This window comes from Patella vulgata, chromosome 2 (assembly GCF_932274485.2).
Source record: "Patella vulgata chromosome 2, xgPatVulg1.2, whole genome shotgun sequence".
Classification (NCBI taxonomy): Eukaryota; Metazoa; Mollusca; class Gastropoda; family Patellidae; genus Patella; species Patella vulgata.
The window spans coordinates 91,723,877-91,745,710 of record NC_065880.2 but is presented as its reverse complement, the minus strand read 5'-3'; the positions used below and the strand labels follow the sequence as shown (position 1 = coordinate 91,745,710).

The window sequence follows — 21,834 nt, the reverse complement described above, 5'->3', positions numbered from 1 at the left end:
CAAATACAATTTTGCAAAACTAGATTTGTATTTATTTTTCTGACAAGAAAGTCAAAGCATGGCTTTTTTGGCGTGTCAGGTACAACGTTTTATTTACTATCGAAGTCTTATTTATTTCAGATTAGCGTAAATATTTATTGAAAAGCGTGTGCATGTTATTTTTAGACATTATTTTGATTATTAAGAATGAGGTTATCAGCAGAAACTTTGACCTTTTCATAATCTTTCAGTGTCACAATCGTCATTGTCAGGAATCATATGAATATTGACGTTATTTTTCAGTTGGTTCTGATTTAAAGCAAGCCCAATTTAGGCATAAAATATCAGGTATTGCGCTAATATAGCGGGAATATTTTTAATGGGGATACAAATGAGCATAATATAAACATAGCATGAATTGTGATTCAGCAAAAAAAAAAAATGTTAGAAGGGAGACAACTATTGCTTTTATTTTGAGTTGTCTCCCATTATGTATTCTCCCACCAAAAAGGAAGAAATATCAGAAATAGAATTTCCAGAAGCATGACTAATAGTCTATTTATGTATCAATGTAAACTTGTGGTCTGTTTAGCAGAAATGGATGCTTTTCTCTTTGTGAATTAAACTTAGAAAGTGTCATGTAAATGGCACATTTCAGCTATTATTGACATTGCTCGTTCCAGGTATAGAAAAAGAAAAACACCGTCTTTTATTTTTGTCTTAAAAAGTTAAAACCGAAAGCAGACAACTTTTGAAATCTCAAACAACTGATGTGTAATGAAATAAAAAGTCATAGATCAGAAATTGACAGTTTAATAACATAAAAAAAATTGTGTTCAATTGAGATCCATTGTTAGTTAATCTTGCGGAAGCGATTGATGAAGATAAGACCTATAAAACCAGGTTTGCATGACACGCATGTGTAGTGATAATTGGATCGTTTAGATAACGCCTGTAACAGTGTAAGTACTGTAACCAGATCTGTCGTCCATTAAAAAACAAACATTGACAACTGATAGTGTGTGATAAACTTGCTTTGAATCAAAGATTGATAAAACATAGTACTAAAATGGGGAGGAAAGCTACTTTAGCGGTTTGCAGCCTTAATCAGTGGGCGATGGACTTTGAAGGTAATTTAACCAGAATCAAACAAAGCATCCGCGAGGCTAAAGATAATGGCGCTAAATATAGAACTGGTCCGGAACTGGAGATAACAGGATATAGTTGCGCGGATCATTTTCTTGAAAGTGATACATTCCTTCATTCATGGGAAGCATTGTCAGAGCTTTTGAGTAGTCCAGAAACCCGGGACATTCTTTGTGACATTGGTATGCCTGTGATGCACAAAGGTGTAGCCTACAATTGCAGAATTTATTTCTTGAACGGAAAGGTACTTCTTATCCGACCAAAAATGTTCCTATGCAACACCGGTAATTATCGTGAGGTCAGATGGTTTGTACCGTGGAGAAAGTCCCGACAATGTGAAGAGTATTATTTGCCGCGAATGATCCAAAAAATTACCCATCAGAAGAAAGTTTTGTTTGGAGATGGAGTTATTTCAACTCAAGATACATGTCTAGGTACCGAGATCTGTGAAGAGTTATGGTCTGCCAAGAGTTGTCATTCAGACCTCTACATGGATGGCGTCGAGATTATTACAAATGGCAGTGGAAGTCACCATGAGTTACGGAAAGGATACACTCGCGGAGATCTGGTCAAATCTGCTACATACAAATGTGGTGGAATTTATTTGTTTAGTAATCTTATTGGTGGGGACGGAGAGAGGTTGTATTTTGACGGTGGCTCTATGATTTCAGTTAATGGAGAATTTGTTGCTCATGGACCTCAGTTTTCCCTGAAAGAAGTAATTGTAACAACTGCAACAGTTGATCTGGAAGATGTGAGGAGTTATAGAAATGGTTTGAGAACAACATCGGAAATCTCAACAACTTTGCCCAGTTTTCCTCGAGTAGATGTAGATTTTGCTTTAACTGATTCCGAAAACGAATGGAGGCCAGTGACCGAGCCAATACCACTGTTGATTCACAAAGCAGAAGAAGAAATTGCGCTGGGTCCTGCTTGTTGGCTTTGGGATTATTTGAGACGGAGTAAACAGGGTGGTTTCTTTCTACCGTTAAGTGGAGGAATTGACAGTTCATCAACAGCTTGTCTTGTATCATCCATGTGTCATCTTGTTTGTGAAGCTGTAGCTAAAGGAGATGTTCAGGTTTTAGAGGACGTGAGGCGAATTGTTGGACAGGACGGCTATTATCCTATAGATCCAAGAGAACTTGCTGGAAGAATTTTTACCACTTGTTACATGGGTTCTGAAAATAGTTCTAACTTGACAAGAAAGAGAGCTGAAGACTTGGCTTCAGAAGTAGGAAGTTATCATCTAAGTGTATCTATTGATGTTGCGTGTGCAGCTGTAATGAGCATCTTCACAGCCGCTACCAATTTGGTCCCTAAATTTAAAGTTCATGGTGGAAGCATCAGAGAAAACTTAGCTCTTCAAAATCTCCAGGCACGAATAAGAATGGTCATAGCTTACTTGTTTGCTCAGCTCACTCTTTGGGCCAGAGGAAAACCTGGAGGTCTGTTGGTGTTAGGATCTTCAAATGTTGACGAGTGTCTGAGAGGCTACATGACGAAGTACGACTGCTCCAGTGCAGATATCAACCCAATTGGTGGAATAAGTAAAACGGATCTTAGACATTTTATCAAATATTGTACAAGGAAGTTTGGGTTCAATTCTTTAAAAGAGATTTACGCTGCTTCACCAACAGCTGAACTTGAACCATTGAGTGATGGACAGATTGCCCAGACAGATGAACAAGATATGGGAATGACTTACGAGGAGCTTTCAGTTTATGGGAAACTTAGGAAGCAGAAATATTGTGGACCGTACAGCATGTTTTGTAAGCTGATATACTTCTGGAGCAATAGCTGTTCACCAAGTGAAGTAGCAGCCAAAGTGAAACATTTCTTCCGGTCTTACTCTATCAATAGACACAAGATGACAGTACTCACGCCAGCCTATCATGCTGAATCTTACAGTCCTGACGACAACCGATTTGACCATCGACAGATTCTTTATAACAACTCATGGACATGGCAGTTTAATGCTATTGATGAAGAATTAAACCGATTAAACAACCGAATCCTAATGAAACATAAAGAATCCAATCTAGATCAGAGTTTATCAGGTTCTTTCTCAAACGGTAAAGGCTCTGGAACATCTAAGGATAATCCATCTGTAGGTTCATCATTTCAAGGACCAGGTGGAGTCACTGTTAATATTGATCCAAATCAACAGATGACCAGAAAGAGAGATCAGGAAGAAGAACTAAAAATCTTCAGCGAATTTTTGTCCACATCACAACACCAACTGAATGATGACCAAAGTAAGGTATCTGATCCTGAAATCCTTGATGTACAATCTGATTCATCTCTTGAGCTTCCTCCTGGTAGTTATACAGATGACGAACAGATCTCTTCTGATATTTCAGACTTTCAGCTTGTTGATATGAACTTCAATGAAAGTTACAGTAAAAACGAAAATGACAACTGTTTAAGCTTTGAAGCTGTGGATTTAGTAAAGACAGAATCGATACAAGTCAATTTTGACCCTACTCAAATTAGTGAAGATGTGACCAAGCTTGAAAAGATCGAAGAAGTCTGCAGCAGTGATGATGAAAATGATCATGAAGTGTCCTCTATCTTTACTTGTATTAGTGATTCCATGGAAGGTACCGGTACATGTATTGGGGAAGTCCATGAGGAGGTAGAGGAACAAGCTGTTGATGACACTGACTCAAATGAAGCATCACATTTAGGAACAAGTACCGATAGTAATGAATTTGTTCAAGAAACTGACCAAAAGGAGGATAATTTTAAATCTGTTAATGTCGATGAAAATAATTCTGTCTCATCTGATGATAATCCAATAATTTCTGCAGGAAGTGTTCATTCATCTGATGAAATAGTTCCTGATGAAAATTGTAGGGGTATTAAACTATTTTCGTCAAGTGATGTGAATGAGATAAGTGCATCAAATCTGGAACACACTGACTTAAACTTAAGTGATTCTGCTGCTACTGATACTCATTGGGACAAGGGTCAGGACCATAATTCCGAAATTGTTTTCAGAAAAGAATCCTTCGGAGAAAGTGGCTCATCTTTGGAATTGGGACGTACGCCAGCTGAAAAGGATCAGGGCAGTTATAGTTTTGGACCACCTGATTCTGAACACAGCATTACAGATATTCCTGATGATCATCTGCCAGAATTTAACTTCGTCCAAACCGAATCCATCCCCTTGAAACATTCCAAAACAAGTAGAAAGGGTAAAAAAGCTCATCTGAAGCCAGAGTTTGAGTTATCTATAACCACTAATACTAATAAATGGAAAGATGCTGATACTCAGTCACCTGAAGGTGTGACGACCAAGATAACCCTTTCTTCTAGTTATAATAAACGAAAACATGTTAATCGAATGCACGTTAATCTTTAAAGCATTGATTTTAAAGGCTGTACAACGCTAGTGTATTATGAAAATAGCTAAAATTTATGTATATTTTTGTACGTTTTTTTCCTAACCTTAATGTGACCACAGTCCTTCTCAAAGATCGTGTCCATGCACCCTCTTTGCCTAATGCATTTAATGGTAGGCTTTAGTTACTAAGTTTATTTAGCTTTAAGGTTAAACTCCATTCTGGATCCCAGGGATAAAAGTTTATTCCCTTCGTTTATTTCTGGTAAAACTCGCCGGCCATTTTGAATGTCACATGATGTATACTTCCGTCGGTCACTTAACAAAGATCCAAGATGGTGGCTCAAACTCGCGTTTCTTCAGAAATTTCACATATTTAGCTGAATTACTCACATTGTGCTCTAAAAATAGTTCCCAATAAATCATCAAATAAAAATAGTTCCCGATAAATCCTCAAATAAAAATAGTTCCCGGTAAATCCTCAAATTGTTTGCTTTCAAACGAACTTTTTGATTTCAAGAGTGGAATATGTAACTCATGCAACAAACCGATGCCCAATTGCCGAGAAATCGGCAGCATTTCATTCTAACAATTTCTGTCAATCAGTAACCACTGGCGGCGGAGCTTAGGAACCAATTTCACCTTGATCAAATGCCGGTGGGTTTTACCAAAGATAAACGAAGGGTAACGTCATCTCTAGTGCCAAAAATTGGTTAAACTCTTTGAAATTCAAATCATAAGGCTTATAATTGTCTCACAGAATTTGTTTAGATGGTCATTTTTAATTCATTGAAAGAAACGAGAGATGTGTCACGAGCCCTTGAGTCTAATTGTAGGCAGCATCTTGGATTATGCACGTACAGTAGCTTTATAAAGTGGGATAGAGATGAATGTAGTTGGTATTTTTCCCTGAAATTAGTTAGCAGTTTTCATGGATTATCGTTTTGTTACATTTTGTTAATAAGTTTATGAAATGACAGTAGCACATTGGATATAAAAATGTATGTACACATTACCAAGAAATATGCATAATATATGATTCATATGAAAATATAGATTGATCAGATGTCCTCCTCTCCTTGGTATCCACGGTGGTCTTATTCCATTCTACTCCACCACATTTTCAAATTATCTGCCCTTGATGATTGTGTTATTTTTATCGACCAATCAAAAATATTGTAACATGTAAATGCATAAAAACTGACATAAAAACATCCGTCCCATTAGGACATCTTTCTGTGTGCAATTCACTTTCTTTCAAACTTTCTCATAATCGAGAGAACGCCGTACTGTTGTGAACGTAAACAATGAGGTCTTAGACTGGTTTGTAAACTGTTTTTTGATTGGTTCGTAAAATCAAGCTAGGATCAAGGGCAGATAACTTGAATAAGTGAAAACCCCATGGATGAACCCTGGGTATAGTGGAATAGAACGGAATGAGTACACTGGGGATACCGAGGATGATGTCTTCCATGTGCAAATAAGATCTAATTTGAAATTGTTAATTATTGGTATAGATCATAGCCTAATTTATAATTGTTAAATATATATTTATATCTGATTCAAAAATGTTATATATATATATATATATATAGATCACAATCTAATTGAACAATATATATCAGGATCTAATTTAATAATGTTATATTATACCCCAGTCAGACTGGGGTGGCGTCCTTACTGTGCTGCTACGGCAACGGAAAATGGTCTCGTAGCGCGCCAAGATCACCATAAGTATGGTAAATGCGTGATGGAAACACCAGAAATCGTGCCGTGGTCGCAAATGATTGCGAGTCACAGCAGTTGTTTTGAGCATGTTCAAAGAAACTCCAAGGTTTCTGTGATCATACCTGAAAGCGACTTTTTTCAAATTTGTAATTTTTGGGAACATTTTCTTGTATTGTGTTCATGTTTGCCGGTGACCTTGTGCCTTTTCTGGTCACCATACGGTCGCAGCAGCGCAGTTAGGATGCCAACCTGGTCTGACTGAGGCCTTAGATCAGGATCAGATTCAACAATTGTTTCATGTATATATGAATGAGGATCTAATTCAACAATGGTATTTATATGAAGATCTAATTTCAACAATGTATATCAGGGTCTAGTTCAATAATGCTATATAGATTAGAATCTAATTCAGCATGTTATATAGATTAGGGTCTAATTCAACAATGTTATATAGATTAGGGTCTAATTCAACAATGTTATATAGATTAGGGTCTAATTCAACAATGTTATATAGATTAGGGTCTTATTCAGCATGTTATATAGATTAGAGTCTAATTTAACAATGTTATATAGATTAGGGTCTAATTCAGCATTGTTATGTAGCTTAGAATCTAATTTAATATTTTTAAGTATAATCTGTCATAATCAGATATATTTTCACAAATAATTTATTTAATATAATCAACGGCACAGAATAATCTTACAATAAATAGGTTAAATGAAGTTTTATGGCACGTCAACTCCAACCGGGCTATATGGTGCCAAACACATGGTGATTTTTTAGAGATAGGTTAAAATGACACACCAAAGATCTGTGTAAATCAAGAAATGAATGCTAGCATAAATGGATGATTAATGGTTAAACACTTATTGATGGTGTTTCTTCTAGCCTGTAATCATGAATGTGCAATTTACTAAAATAGACTACTTAAAGATGGGTTCCCAGAAAAGTATTTATCGGGTGGTTATTTCCAATAAAAGTATGGTAATTTTGGTATTTATGGAAAGTAGAGATATCCAATCTTACTAGAAAAATACTGGATTCCCTGAAAAACACTCATGGAGCGTATACAGGACAAAAATGTAAGGGTTCCCCTAATCAACAGCCCGACGATTAGGAATTTCTGCACGCGTGATGTCAAAGGTCACACGCGAACATTGAGCGCTTGATGTACAAGTTGATAAACTTTATGAAGAGTTAGACGTACAACACTTTCTGAGATAAAAATGACGGAAAAAGATGCGAGGCGGGTATTGGATAATCTGAGAATTTAATTAGGATTCGATATTTGTTATAAATAGGGAGCGATTAAAGACAACATCATCTTGTGTATGCAGTGAATTCTCTTCCGACTTCGCACCTGTAAGTCACGTGACACAAACATGACCTCTTTTGGTCGATTTTTTTATAGCAAGGGTATAATTACAATGTTTGAGAAGGATTTGAAACAAAGTTATGACAAATTAATTAGTTTGAATATGTTTTTAGTCCATATATACCATTAAATCACCCAGTTTGTACGCGGGAACCCATCTTTAAAAGTTAAACATACATTATGTAAGAGCTAAATCTGCCTATTGCAGGCCTTTCTTTAGGCCTTGAAATGTTATATAAACTATTAATTGGACTTTTATTAACATGACAATTGACAGGACCATATTCAACGTTCGTTCGATGCCATCTGATGGGTCCGATTTTCATTAGATTTGAATGCGGTCTGCCAGTCAACGGCCGTTGATGATAAACATGGATAATTGAGACTTGGTTTATAACATAACAATGGTAACCATGACAATCGGGGCTACATGGTTATTAAAATGAGTATTTCTCGGCTCAGAGTTAAGTAATTTGACTAAAATTTTCAGCATATTTTCGTCGCCCTAGACCTCCTGGTATGTGAGCAAGCATCTTACTCACTGAGCCACAGTGGCAACCAATTTATTTTTGATAATGAAAAGTCGTGCTTATGTGTATAATATAAACAAGATGGTTTTTGTTTTGAAAGATTTTTATTATTATTAATATTATTAGAGTTGATTTGTTATTTGACGTGTGTATCTGTTTGCTAAATTTATGTAATTTTTATTAATTGTTAGTTTCTATTATTAGTGCAAATAAAAAATGTTTCGTATGGTTTTCATGTTTTTAAGTGTTAGTGTAGTAGTATAGGCTCCAGGACAATTCGTCCCTGGGCAATTCATCCCCAGACAACTCGTCCCTGAGGATAATTCATCCCTGGACAATTTGTCGCCTAGGACTATTTTTCCCCTATGGCTATTGGGGTTTGGATGGCCGAATAGTTAGCACGTGCGAGCTGTATCATAAAGTCTGTCATTGAGTCAACTGGCATGGTTTCGAATCCCCAGTTGTACGTGACAAGGAGTATGGTTGCCTGTCTAACCTCGTGGGTTTTCTCCGGGTCGTCCGGTTACCTCCCACTGCTAAAGACCCCTACGCGTAAGCGAATTATTGAAATGAAATTAAACCATATGTTAGTCCCGGAATGACCGTGTTGAGTGGACGTTAAACTCAATTTCTCTCTCTCTCTCTAAGGCGCTGACTCGCTAGCCTGGAGGTCGGGTGTTCGATCCCTGCATTGGCCGAGAAAGTGCATCCAGATTTTCCGGCGTGGTTCCCCCTTGTCAGTGATGCAGGACGGAGGGCCTGACAAGGACAGCTGTCTAGTCATTCGGATGAGACGAAATACCGAGGTCCCGTGTACACATTGGCGTGCACGTAAAAGATCCCTTGACAGTTGGAATTCGATATAAGAGTAGGCCGTAGTGCAGCTGTCCGGGCAAAATTACCCTCATAGCTCACTGTATGGCGTATGCCCGTCTTACATTCAATCTTTTCTGTTTTTACTGTAATTTCAAATCAGTTGTGTTTGACGAAATACACCTGAAGTCTCAATCGAATGGTAATCTCTATCATCTGGTTATTCCAGTCTACACAGATAGTATTTATTGTGCATGCTCTTCAGATAAGAATATGGCGTCACCGTTTGACATGATTTGTGGAATATGTCTAGCCTCGTTCTTCGAATGGGTGGACACAGTAGGCAAATCCCTCGTCTTATTCTCCAGACGATTGCAACGGCTTTCACGTCACACGATTAAACATGGCAGCGACCATGTCTTAAAACAATCATGTGACTTCTCTATATGATTGGATGATGAGTGGTGATTGGCTAATAAATTCTACAATCAGGCGAATGCTTCGGCGAAGCGGACACACTGGGCGAATATATCAATTCAGCCGAATATCAGTGGACACACTAGGCGAATTTCGACCGCTTAAGACCATCTAATTACTGTAATTATTTTTTTCTTCCAGAAGAGTGTTTTATATAATGAACTATGGGGCTGGATGATCAAGAGAGGAATACAGACGACTTCATGTCAGTGTAAAAATATACGGACAGGCATTCCCAAAACTACCCCATTCAAAAATAAACCTTTATCTTACGAAGAAGCTCAGCCGCCTTATAGAATAGGAGTCACCAAAGCCTGGAATTCATGGAATACAAGTAAGTTATTATGAGCATACCTGGATATATAAGGCACCTGTCACAGACTTTGTCAGGCAAATACAGATACGTTGTGTAATAATTTGCAGAGGTGGAAACATGAGGGGGGGGGTTGGATGGCCGAATGGTTAGCACGTGCGCACTGTATCATAAAGCCTGTCATTGAGTCAACTGGCATGGTTTCGAATCTCCGGTTGTATGTGACAAGGAGTAGGGTCGCCTGTCCAACCTCGTGGGTTTTCTCCGGGTCCTCCAGTTTCCTCCCACTGCTAAAGACCCCTACGCGCAAGCGAATTATTGAAATAAAATTAAACCATTTGTTGGTCCCGAAATGACCTAGTTTGTGTCGAGTGGACGTTAAACCCCATTTCTCTCTCTAGGTCAGGTCTTACTTTGACTGGAGCAATGGTGGGTAAGACGCGGGTTCGCTAGCCTGGAGGTCGCGTGTTCAATCCCTGCATTGGCCGAGATAGATCATCAGGATTTTCCAGTTGAATGGGACAAAAAAATGGTTCCATGTATACATTGGCGTGCACGTAAAACATCCCCTGGCAGTTGGAATTCGATATAAGAGAAGGCCGTAGTGCTGCTGTCCGGGCAAAATTTCCCTCATAGCACACTGTATGGCGTATGCCCGTCTTCATTAGCCCAGTTCGGAGCAGAACAGTAGGCTGCGAAACCCCACTGAATATCAGTTCATTTCATTACTTTGATTGAAATATTAAATAATTTATTTTTCAGGTAATCTACAAGATGAAGAGAGTACAGGTGAAACTACGATTGACGATATGTTTATACGTAGATTTATCAAAGGAACATTTCATTATCTCTTGGCATCGGAGGTTATCATAAAACGCCGCCATAACATGATTACAATATGTGGGTTACTTCTCGGCAGTTATCAGCAGCGTATGTCACATGATCCGAAAAAATACTACTTCTTGATTGGTTACACAGAAGAACTATTATCACATTTTTTAAAGTGTCCCGTCAAGATGGAGTTTTCAGTCGTAACTGATAAAAATGACTTGGTGTTCAAGAAAATATAATCGCGATCTGTTTAGTTATTATAATATTTATATCAGGCAAGGGCGTTGATTTAGGGGGGGACGGGGGGGGGGGGGGGGCGGTTCCCCCCCTTAGAATCGAAAGGGGGGACGAATAGGTCTCTGTCCCCCCCCCCCCCCCCATGATTTTGATTGCCAGGTCTGATTTTCATGTTTATATCCACATGAATGTCCCGTTCTGAAGGCTATCTAACCACTGCCTTGGGTCTCGCCACAGTAATTCATCTTCATGATATCTTCCTCCTTAATTGTAGGTAGTCAATTTTACCATATCGTCATCATATTACCCCTAGTTACAGCTTTCATTGAAATAACACTGGTAAACTGTTCGTAATTATTATTTTGATTTGGTAATGAAAGGTTCCAGGGTTCGTCCGTCCCCCCCAAAAGTTATGACAAATCCACGCCCTTGATGTCAGGTGATGAGAGATTCTTGGAAAACCATAGGGGAACACTGACAATCAAGTGAAAAAGGCGATTTCGGGCTACAACGCATGCGCTGACTGTAGAAGAAAATATTTCAACCAAGCATGACAGCTGAAACATATTTGTTTTGTTTAATTACGTCATGATTCTACTCGCACCACCTCAGTTGTCGAGACTGACAGAACTGTCACAGGATTGAATTCTGTGTCACTCAATTGCAATTCGGGATGTTATGAACTGACCATAGTGTCTCGACATGTCTTGGAAAATGATCAGCAACATAACCATAATAGTATTAGCCCGTTTAACATATGCAATCTGCGTCCACTTTGCTCAGAATAAAGTAATGTGACTGAAATTTTCGATATATTCATTTATTTAAATCTTACATAATGCATCTTTACTGAGTGTCATGTATATGTGTAACATGGACGGGAAATCTTCCTTTGTTCTTATTTCTTTCTCATTTTGTGTGGGGAGGGGGTGGATGGCCGAATGATTAGCGTGTGCGTGCTGTATCATAAGGCCTGTCATTGAGTCAACTGGTGTGGTTTCGAATTTCCTCCCACTGTTAAAGACCCTTACGCGCAAGCGAATTATTTAAATAAAATTAAATATTTTAGTCCTGAAATGACCTAGTCTGTGTCGAGTGGACATTAAACCCCATTTCTCTCTTGGCCAAATTTTTTATTTAAGGCATGGTTTTCCATCTTTAGTCGCAGTTTTGATGTGTATGTACTAAAAGTGAATAAATTTTATATTTTACCTGGTGGTGCTATTTATAATGTTATATTTTTAGACCCGCCCCGCGATGATCGAGGAATCAGATAGACTCTCAAGCTGAGTGAATACCCAATCAAAATTAGTGCCGAAATATCTAGGGTATTACTTGAAGGGCTTGATAAGATGTACGGGGTTAAAGCGAGATCTTGTGTACGATATCACCCTTGGTGGAAGTGGACGTAAAACTCCAGGAACGAACGAACGAAAGCGAGATCAAGCCTTCTATTGAAGATGGGGATCACGGTGGCTAAGTGGGTAAGACGCTGGACCGCTAGCCTGAAGGTTGGGTGTTCAATCCCTGCATTGGCCGAGAAAGTTCGCCCAGATTTTCCGGTGTGGTTCTCCCCTTGTCAGTGATGCAGGACGGAGGGCCTGACAAGGACAGCTGTCTAGTCATTCAGATGAGACGAAAAACTGAGGTCCCCTGTACACATTGGCGTGCATGTAAAAGATCCCTTGACAGTTGGAATTTGATATAAGAGTAGGCCGTAGTGCTGCTGTCCAGGCAAAATTTCCCTCATAGCATGGTCAATGCCCGTCTTCATTAGCCCAGTTCGGAGCAAAACAGTAGGACGTTAAACCCCATTTCATTTTCACAGCCGTTTACACACAACTAACATGGAATGTAACGTCCACTTAAGACAAACTACATCATTTCGAGACTAATTGATCTATGAGTAGGTGTGTTTAGCAGTGGGAGGAAACTGGAAGACCCAGAGAAAAACCCACGAGGTAGGCGCACCCCCTTGTCGCATACAAGTGGGGAATCGAAAAATCACATCACTTGACTCAATGAGAGATCTTATCATCTAAAGCAGAACAATAGAACTGTGTGATATTTAGCATGATGTATTTTATTAACATATTACTGGGCATGGTATATTACAGAGAAAATTATCAACAACAGTCATTACATGTTATTACATGTAATCAACAGCAGTCATTACATGTAATAAACAAGTCATTAAATGTAACAAAACAGTTATTACATGTAAACAACGGCAGTCATTACATGTAATCAACAGCAGTCATTACATGTAATCAACAACAAGTCATTACATGTAATAAACTGTAAAAAAAAATATACACAGAATTACATCTTGCACATCAACCAAAAACAAAAACAATTTATTTCTATATATTATCACGACTCTCTAACACATTTTATTTTTTATCAGTCCCATAGATATAAATATATTTAAAGAGATGGTGGGGTGGGGGGGGCGAAATTGGGGTTTTATGTCCACTTGACATAAATAGGGTCATTTCGGTACAACTTTATTTCAATAATTCGCTGCACGTAGGATTCTTTGGCAGTGGGAGAAAATTGGAGGGGCTAGAGAAAACCAAGACGTACAAGCTGGGGATTGAAACCACACCATTTGACTCGATGACAGACCAGCCACCCAACTGGGCTTAAACGACAGACTATCTGTGAGCGAACTTTTGGTCAGAGAGCAACACTATTATTAGTCCAAACTGCCCAACCTGTTTCACCTTCATTAGCCCAGGTTAGGAGCTGAACAGTAGGACGTTAAACCCCATTTCATTTCATTTCATTTCGTCTCACAGAGGTATGAGAAAAGTCTTCTAACTATGTATAAGATGATTGACCTTTATGAGTTCAAATGCCTTCTACATGTGACATCACATCAGACAGCGTCAATCATTGGCTCGATAGTGAATGCATTGTTTACATAAGACGTAGTAAGGTAAACTGCTCTGGGTAGAATGGAGCCTTTTACTCATTGTATACACACATTTACACTAAATAGGACATAATTTTTATCCAGATATATACTTCAAACACCTTTATTTATTTTTCTAATACTTTAAAAAAAGGTTCTAGAATTTAATTTAATTTATGTTGTAGATGTTTATTAACAATGTTAGAGATTTACCGGAAAAAGTCATTGAGAGTGGTTAGAGTTCAAAACCTCTATGGCTGAAATATCGTACATGCATTCTTGTTTTGGGATTTACTGGGACAAGCAACTATAATATATCAATTTCATATGCTCAACATCTTTATCTAGCTTGCCTGTGTGTTGAGATATGTAGGCCAAAGCCCAAAAAATAATAATTAAATAAAAAAAAAATACTGGCTTAACATGAATAAAATAACTGGACTAAGAATATTCAACTAATTTCACAATGTACAATTTATTAACAAGGATCAATTCATTTTAAAGTCGATTATTTAAAACGACCCATACAAAGATAGATTTATATCAATTTCACTCATTATAATATAAGAAAATCTCATATTGTTTCTCAATAATTCAAGAACTTTTAGAAAAATTCTTATATTTTTCATAACCAAATTCTGAAATGATTTTATAAGTTTATTTTTCTATTCTACAAATATGTGATAGACAAATTCTGAATTGATTTTATAATTTTATTTTTTTTGCAAAGTAAATAAAATTAAATCTTCTATTCCACAAATATATGGTAGACAAATTCTGAATTGATTTTATATAAGTTGGTTTTTATTTTGTAGAGTAAATGAAATGAATTCTTCTATTTTACAAATAAATATGCCATAGACAAATTCTGAATTGATTTTAAAATGTTTATTTAAATATTAGTTTATTTATTTATCAGAGTAAACAAAATGAATTCTTATATACCACATAGATTCAGACAACATATACAGTATATATAACAAATATATCCCACCCTTTCCCTTTAATACATACAAATAAAAACAATATATTTAAACGTTTCAACAACAAAAAAATTGAATTGAATGCACATGTTTTTATCTACATATTGATAATTATCAATAGAAAATTTAATTATAATACAATTATTATTATTGTTACATTAATACACTGTACAGTCTCCAGGGCTATTATTACAGACAATTTAACCAGTCCAAACTGACAGGTTTAAAAAATTGACTGATATTTAATTTGTATTATCTGATACCAATATTATATAACTAGTGTTCATATTTAAATAATAGTTTTGTAGTTTTACACATAGCTTACATTGAAATAATGATCCATGGCTATTCGACAGTCATTATATATATCTAGTGTGCTTATATAAGAATTAAGTTTACATTGTTACATGAAAATAATGATCCAGGGCTATTTGACAGTCATATTTATCAAACCTAGTAATGACAGATTTCAAAAACTGACAAATATTATCTAATAAAACCATTATACATTAGGGTACTTAATTAAGTCGTAGTTTTACGCTCAACTTACACGGAATTATTGATGGAAAGAGACGTAATTAAACACCATCATTTTACATTAGGGTACTTAATTAAGTCGTAGTTTTACGCTTAGCTTACACGGAAATATTGATAGAAAGAGTCGTAATTAAACACCATCATTTAACATTATCGTACTTAATTAAGTCGTAGTTTTATGCTTAGCTTACACGGAAATTTTGATAGAAAGAGTCGTAATTAAACACCATCATTTTACATTATCAAACTTAATTAAGTCGTAGTTTTACGCTTAGCTTACACGGAAATATTGATGGAAAGTGTCGTAATATAACACCATCATTACACTTAATAAAGTCCTATTATTTTATGAGTAAAACACTTAGCTGACATTGAAATAAAGATGGAAAGAGTTATTTAAAATAAAGTATGTGAAAAAAAAGAAGAAATGTCTGGCTGTCACTACTCCTCACAACAACAATATCAAAACATCCTTTTATCAGCAAAAGCAAAATCAACAGCCTATTAATTAAGTTTTAACTAATTTAAAAGAAAACATAACACAAAAAACAGTATGTATTCTATCTGAAAACTAATTTACATTGAATCAAAGAGTGAAGACAAGTACACCTGTTAATTATTTTACACACAGTAAGTTGAAAAAGCTTTTTAGTTTTAACTAACAAAACCCCCCCCAAAAAAACTGTATATCCTGTCTTAAAACTAATGCATTTACAAAGACTCATGAAAATCATGGTATATCTTATGTTATTTATCATGGATTTATTTATTATAATATATATATTACAGCAGGACATGTTTATGCATATATATAAATTATTTACATGTATAAACATTATATATAATAATAATAATAATTATTTTCTGGAGCACGAAACATTTAATTTGACAGTTTTATCTCTGGTGTTTTATAATACACTTATTAAAAATTCATTTTATCTTGTTTTATACACAATATTCAAAAATTATTGTTATAAATAATTAAAAAGTCTAATTTACAATGTAATTAATTCTATGGGCCATATTAATGAAAGTTTAGCTTAACGATATGTAAATTGAATCAGACTAATAATAAACAAAGTTCAAGGTATATATAAAATAAACAAATAACTTGGATAATTTCAAGGAAATAATGGTTATTGCTAAATGATAAGACCAGCTCAATTTTTCGTCCAGGGTCACGATATGTAAACAGGACTAGCGCCAATCCCAACTCTAACCCTGGACCTATCCCCAATGCTTACCCTAACCTACTGGACCTAGCCCCAATGCTTACCCTAAACTACAATCTCGTCAACAATTACATGCCCTAACCTTATTTACAACTCAGCGACCTTGACAAAAATTGAGCTGGCCTTACCGAATAGATTTAGCCGAAAACAACTGTGTTGTTTATTGTGTGCCACCTACGTCTATATATGGTTATTAAGGGGAGATAATAAATGAAGCTATGTACAGATATAATATTCACAGTTTATTAAACAGTTAACCCTATAACATTCCATTTCTTTGTAAATCAAGAATATGTGAAAGCCATTCAGATCTTAGTCATGGCAAGAAAAATAAAACCGTTATAACCAGGATAAAGAAGTATTGTTGAAACATCGTCGCACGGTAATAAGCAGTAATTGTATTCCATGGAATTCGTCGCTTTTCTGCCGAACAGGCGAATCTGAATACTTAATTTTTTTATATTCGTCGGTTCGCCAGAAAAGCGACGAATTGTGCCCCATGTATTTCAAATTAAATTACTAAATGACAAAATATAAGCTGGGAAAAGACTTAAACATACATTATGCAAAAGCTAAATCTGCCTATTGCAGGTCTTTCTTTAGGTCTGAAATGTTATATAAACTATTAATTAGACATTAATTAACTTATCCAGACCATAGTAATCTTATGTGTCGGATTTTCTCTGGATTTGAATCTGTTTGCTGCTCAATGCTCATTGATGATTTAATCCAAAAAAGGATTATCGAGACTATGTTTCTGATCATACCAACTTTAGTAATGATAATCGAGGCTAGGCCTAAAATTCAAACCCTGATATCTTGATTCAAAGTGGAGCAATTTGACTGAAATTATCAGCATATTCCTTGACACTATCTAGTTTTTTAACTATTATAGTGAGAACTGTCAACACTTTATCTAATCTTCCATAATGTATCTTTAATAAGCAGTACATTAATTAAAAATACCTTTGTGAACTATCTACACAAGATTTGGCTTCTAAAATCCAAGTTCAAATTATTACTAGGAGTAGATGGGTCTTATGAAAACATTACCCTTACCAGAACACCTAACCTCAACTCTGTTTGTTTCACCCAACAACGAGCCTACTATAAGAAAAATATGCGTAACTTACACTGTAACCTGAGTATCATTTAATCTTGTGTATTAAGCATTAATTTCTTAATGGATAAGCGAGACTTTGTTTTTTTATCGTACCGACTTCAATAATGATGATCAACGCTAGCCTAAAATTCAAAAGCTAATATCTCGGTTCAGAGTGGAGCAATTTGACTGAAATTTTCAGCATATTCTATTTACATTATCAATTTCTTAACTATTATAGCAAAAACTGTCAACTCTTTATCTAATCTCCCATAATGTCCCTTTAAATGTTACCGTGGTTACATGTATATACCACAACATAAACCTCAATTTGAAGATACACACAAGATACGTAAACAACGAATATTAAGGCAACAATGAAAATGGCAGACATAAATTTATGGAAAGTTTGCTAAATTTTATTCTTGTATTATACCTCTGCTGTTAATAATTTGGCACACGCAAATTGAAATCTTTGGATGAGATGCAATCATCAATTTATCGATACCCTACATTATATAAACACGATATATAGTACAACACACAGAACTAGGTTGGACACGTTCTCGGTATCACTTGTGGTATCGTTCAGTTCTACTCCACTAACATCTGGGTCCACCCACTGGGGAGACACAGACAAATTATCCACCCTTGATACTTCAGCGGCACTATCGCCGACTCTTATATCGAATTCCAACTGCCGTAAAAGATCCCTTGGCAGTTGGAATTCGATATAAGAGTAGGCGATAGTGCCGTTGCCCGGGCAAAATTTCCCTCATAGCACACTGTATGGCATATGCCCGTCTTCATTAGCCCAGTATAGAAGCAGAACAGTAGGACGTTAAACCCCATTTCATTTCATTTCATTTTTATCGACCAATCGAGAGGGCGTAGGGAAGTAACTCACATTTTATTGTTACTAAGGTTATTGTGGTGAGTGAAAACAATGATTCGAAGACTGATATGTAATCGAGGGCAGATAATTTGAATTTGTGAAAACACCAATGGATAGACCCGGGGGTTAGTAGAGTAGAACGGAACAATACCAAAGGGGATACCAAGAACTAAGTTGGACAAAGCCAGGAAAAAAATTTAAGCAGATGAGAATTAAAGATCAGCATGATGGATGGAGGAATCCGTTGCAAAGTACAATATTGTGAAAATTGAATCGGCGCTGAAATGATTTCACTTTCGTTCAGTATATACCAAGAATGACCAAATGAACATTCACCATCTTCTACAAAAAGAGACAGAGGTTAACATCCACTTGACACAAACCAGGTCATTTTGGGACTAACATATAATTCGCGTTGGGGTCTTTAGCAGTGGGAGGAAACCAAAGGGCCCGGAGAAAACCGAAGCGGTTGGACAGGCGACCCTACTCCTTGTCACATACAACCAGGTGACCCAACCCCTCTATCTTCTACATATGATATTAACAAGATAAAACTGTTTAAACGTCGGTATACATTAAAACTTTACATTGTCAAATTACGTGCAACAACTAGCAAGCCAGAAATATAACAAGCATGTTGTGAAAATCAAAGCCATTGTTAACCAGTAGAATATCACGTGATGAGTTTTTTTTGTTTGTAAAATGGCAGTTTGTTTGTAGAGATCATTGATGAAAGTCGACTTTTCAAGTCAATATGAAACATAGTTTATTGATAATATTTTAGTTTTTTTGAGTGTTTATTTGACAAATTTGGTCATATTTCATTTTATTCAACACAGCATGCAGGGTCTATATGTAATTACTGAAAGACGATGAAGTTAGACAAGGGACCCTACTCTTGTGATTAAAACCACACCACCCAGTGACACCCGAAACATTAGACGACTCCTAAGATTGTCACGATATGAATATGATTATTGTATTTTTATATATTGTCTAAATAATATAAACAAATAATACCTGACAATAATTGAGCAAAGACTGACCTAAAATAAATCATAATCTACATTTTATTTAAATATGCATTATGCAAGAGCTAAATCTGCCTATTGCAAGTCTTTCTTTAGGCCTGAAATGTTATCTAAATTAGACATTAATAACTTATCAAGACCATAATCAACTCTCGATGCCATCGCTAGCCTATGATATTTCGTGGATTTCAATACATTTTGTACCAACGGTAGTAATATCTCGGTTCAGAGTGAAGCAATATGACTGATATTTTCTGCATACTCTGTTTTTATTATGTATTTTTCAACTATGATAGTGAGAACTGTCAGCTCTTTATCTAAATCTTCGGAGTTAAGTAATTTGACTGAAATTTCAGCATATTCTATTTTTATTATCTATTTTTTAACTATCAAAGCGAGATCTTACATAATGTACCTTTAATGAATATAATCTACAATAAATTTATCGATATATTTTGCTAGTTTAATTAACAACCTATTATGAATATCTATATTTGTAAATTCCATTCTCTCCTCTAAACACACTCACAAAACATAAACACACTCCATTCATAAAACAACATGTGGTATTTATTTCAGTTATTTAAAACAAGAGTACAGTCAATCTGATTCCAATACAGATCTATATTTCACTTCGGTTTTTTTTTATACTTTCGATGGCGTCTACTACATGAAGATCTGACCAGTTGTAGTGGAAGGTCGCATCAGTGGTCATACGAGCGGCTTTTGACTCTATGACATCAGACATTTGATTAACCAATCAGCGATGATGTTTCTAATGGGTTACCCACAGTTCCGTGCACCTCACGCCAAAAACTCGCCATAACAGATCATTTCATTGGCTAATCCCTCACATCATCCAAAATGCGGGTTATATAACAACTCTTTCAGATCATAGTGTAGTAAAGACAAGTAAAACGAAATTTTGAACTATAAAAAACGAAACGAAATAGGATCTGTGTTTTAATCAGATTGGTGTCAGTCTACCATATAAATAATAAATTGCGTATAAGGAAGCGGTATCCTAACAAAGTTATTAAAACAGAAAACGGTTCAAGGAGGTGGCTATAAACAATATTGCCATATATATTAAAATTTCATACATACAATAATCGGATGACAGGGGTCTAATTCTCATAAATATTACTTAAATAATATACAAATCCTGTCATTTGATTGGTCAAGAATTAAAATCCTAGCAGAGATTTTAGATTTCAACCAATGAAATCCTGGATCTGAATTTGTTGTTTTTTGACTGTATCTGATTAAAGAGATGAGAATTAGTGTGTATAATACATGATGATCTATCGTTGTTTATATACAGCATGTTATTTTATCTGTTGTTGAAGATATTGTAAAAACTCATAATAACTCATACTAGACTCGGTTCTATCTTCTATCATATGTTGGTAAAATACATGACGACATTTACTGTCATCTCTGAAATAAATCAATAAATCTATCAATATATCAATCATCAATCAATCCATCAATAAATCAATCAATAAATAAATCTATCGATCAATCAATCAATCAATCAACCTATCAATAAATAACAAGATTTACTGTTGTCTGTAAAATAAATCTATCAATCAATTAATCTATCAATAAATCAATTAATAAACCTATCAATAAATGACAAGACTAACTGTTGTCTCTGAAATAATCAAACATTGAAAACATTCCCACTGTAACCCAGGTATCATTTAATTTTGTGTATTTAGCACTAATTTCTTTCACATTCATCTAATATAAAATCTTTGTTTAAAAATTCGTAAAAATCATGTAAAATCACCAAATATAATAATTCGTAAATGGGTTAATTTTATTTCAATAATTCGCTTGCGCTTAGGGGTCTTTAGCAGTGGGAGGAAACCAGAGAACCGGAGAAACCCACGAGGTTGAACAGGCGACCCTACTCCTTGTCACGTACAACCAGGGATTCGAAACCACACCAGTTGACTCAATGACAGGCCTTATGATACAGCGTGCACATGCTAACCATTCGGCCATCCAACCCCCTTCAAGGAGTGTGCGAACTTTATGATTTAAAAAAATAAACCTTTGTATGTTATTGTACTTACAACATGACCAAGAAAGTTGTATGTTATTGTACTTACCTCATGACTAAGAAAGTTGTACCATTTGGCCGATTATCTAACAAATAATTAACAAAATTACGTAAATTTTCTGACGTTGGATTTTCCATTTCCGGCAGATCGGTCTGAAATAAAGATAGATACATAACAGTTAAATACAAAACTGGCTATCACAAAAAACATTGTTTAATGTCATGAAACTAATTTATTATTAAAATCTTTTTTTGTAGAGGAGCTTCATCTATTTAACTGAGGAGTATGA

At 35.7% G+C, this 21,834-nt stretch overlaps 3 protein-coding genes across 5 annotated transcripts in view; 2 read left to right on the top strand and 1 right to left on the bottom strand.

The window, feature by feature from the left end:
* On the top strand, positions 1-11,992 carry LOC126810147 (28S ribosomal protein S24, mitochondrial). Its single transcript, XM_050535147.2, has 3 exons — positions 1-79; positions 9,537-9,729; positions 10,471-11,992. Exons 1-3 carry the CDS (start codon positions 59-61, stop codon positions 10,776-10,778), a joined length of 522 nt encoding a protein of 173 aa, XP_050391104.1. The 5' UTR covers positions 1-58; the 3' UTR covers positions 10,779-11,992.
* Positions 520-8,336, top strand: LOC126810048 (glutamine-dependent NAD(+) synthetase). The gene has a single exon (XM_050534987.2). The coding sequence runs from the start codon at positions 1,049-1,051 to the stop codon at positions 4,490-4,492; it is 3,444 nt and encodes a 1,147-aa protein (XP_050390944.1). The 5' UTR covers positions 520-1,048; the 3' UTR covers positions 4,493-8,336.
* An 8,001-nt stretch (positions 11,993-19,993) lies between the features above and the next one.
* LOC126810045 (protein transport protein Sec24A) overlaps positions 19,994-21,834 on the bottom strand; it is a 33,290-nt gene continuing 31,449 nt past the window's right edge. For all 3 annotated transcript variants that reach the window (XM_050534979.2, XM_050534980.2, XM_050534982.2), the window contains 2 exons: positions 21,594-21,697; positions 19,994-20,913 (listed from right to left, as the gene is read on the bottom strand). In XM_050534979.2, the coding sequence (XP_050390936.1) occupies positions 20,802-20,913; positions 21,594-21,697 (216 nt within the window). In that variant the 3' untranslated portion in view covers positions 19,994-20,801. The remainder of the gene's footprint in view (positions 20,914-21,593; positions 21,698-21,834) is intronic.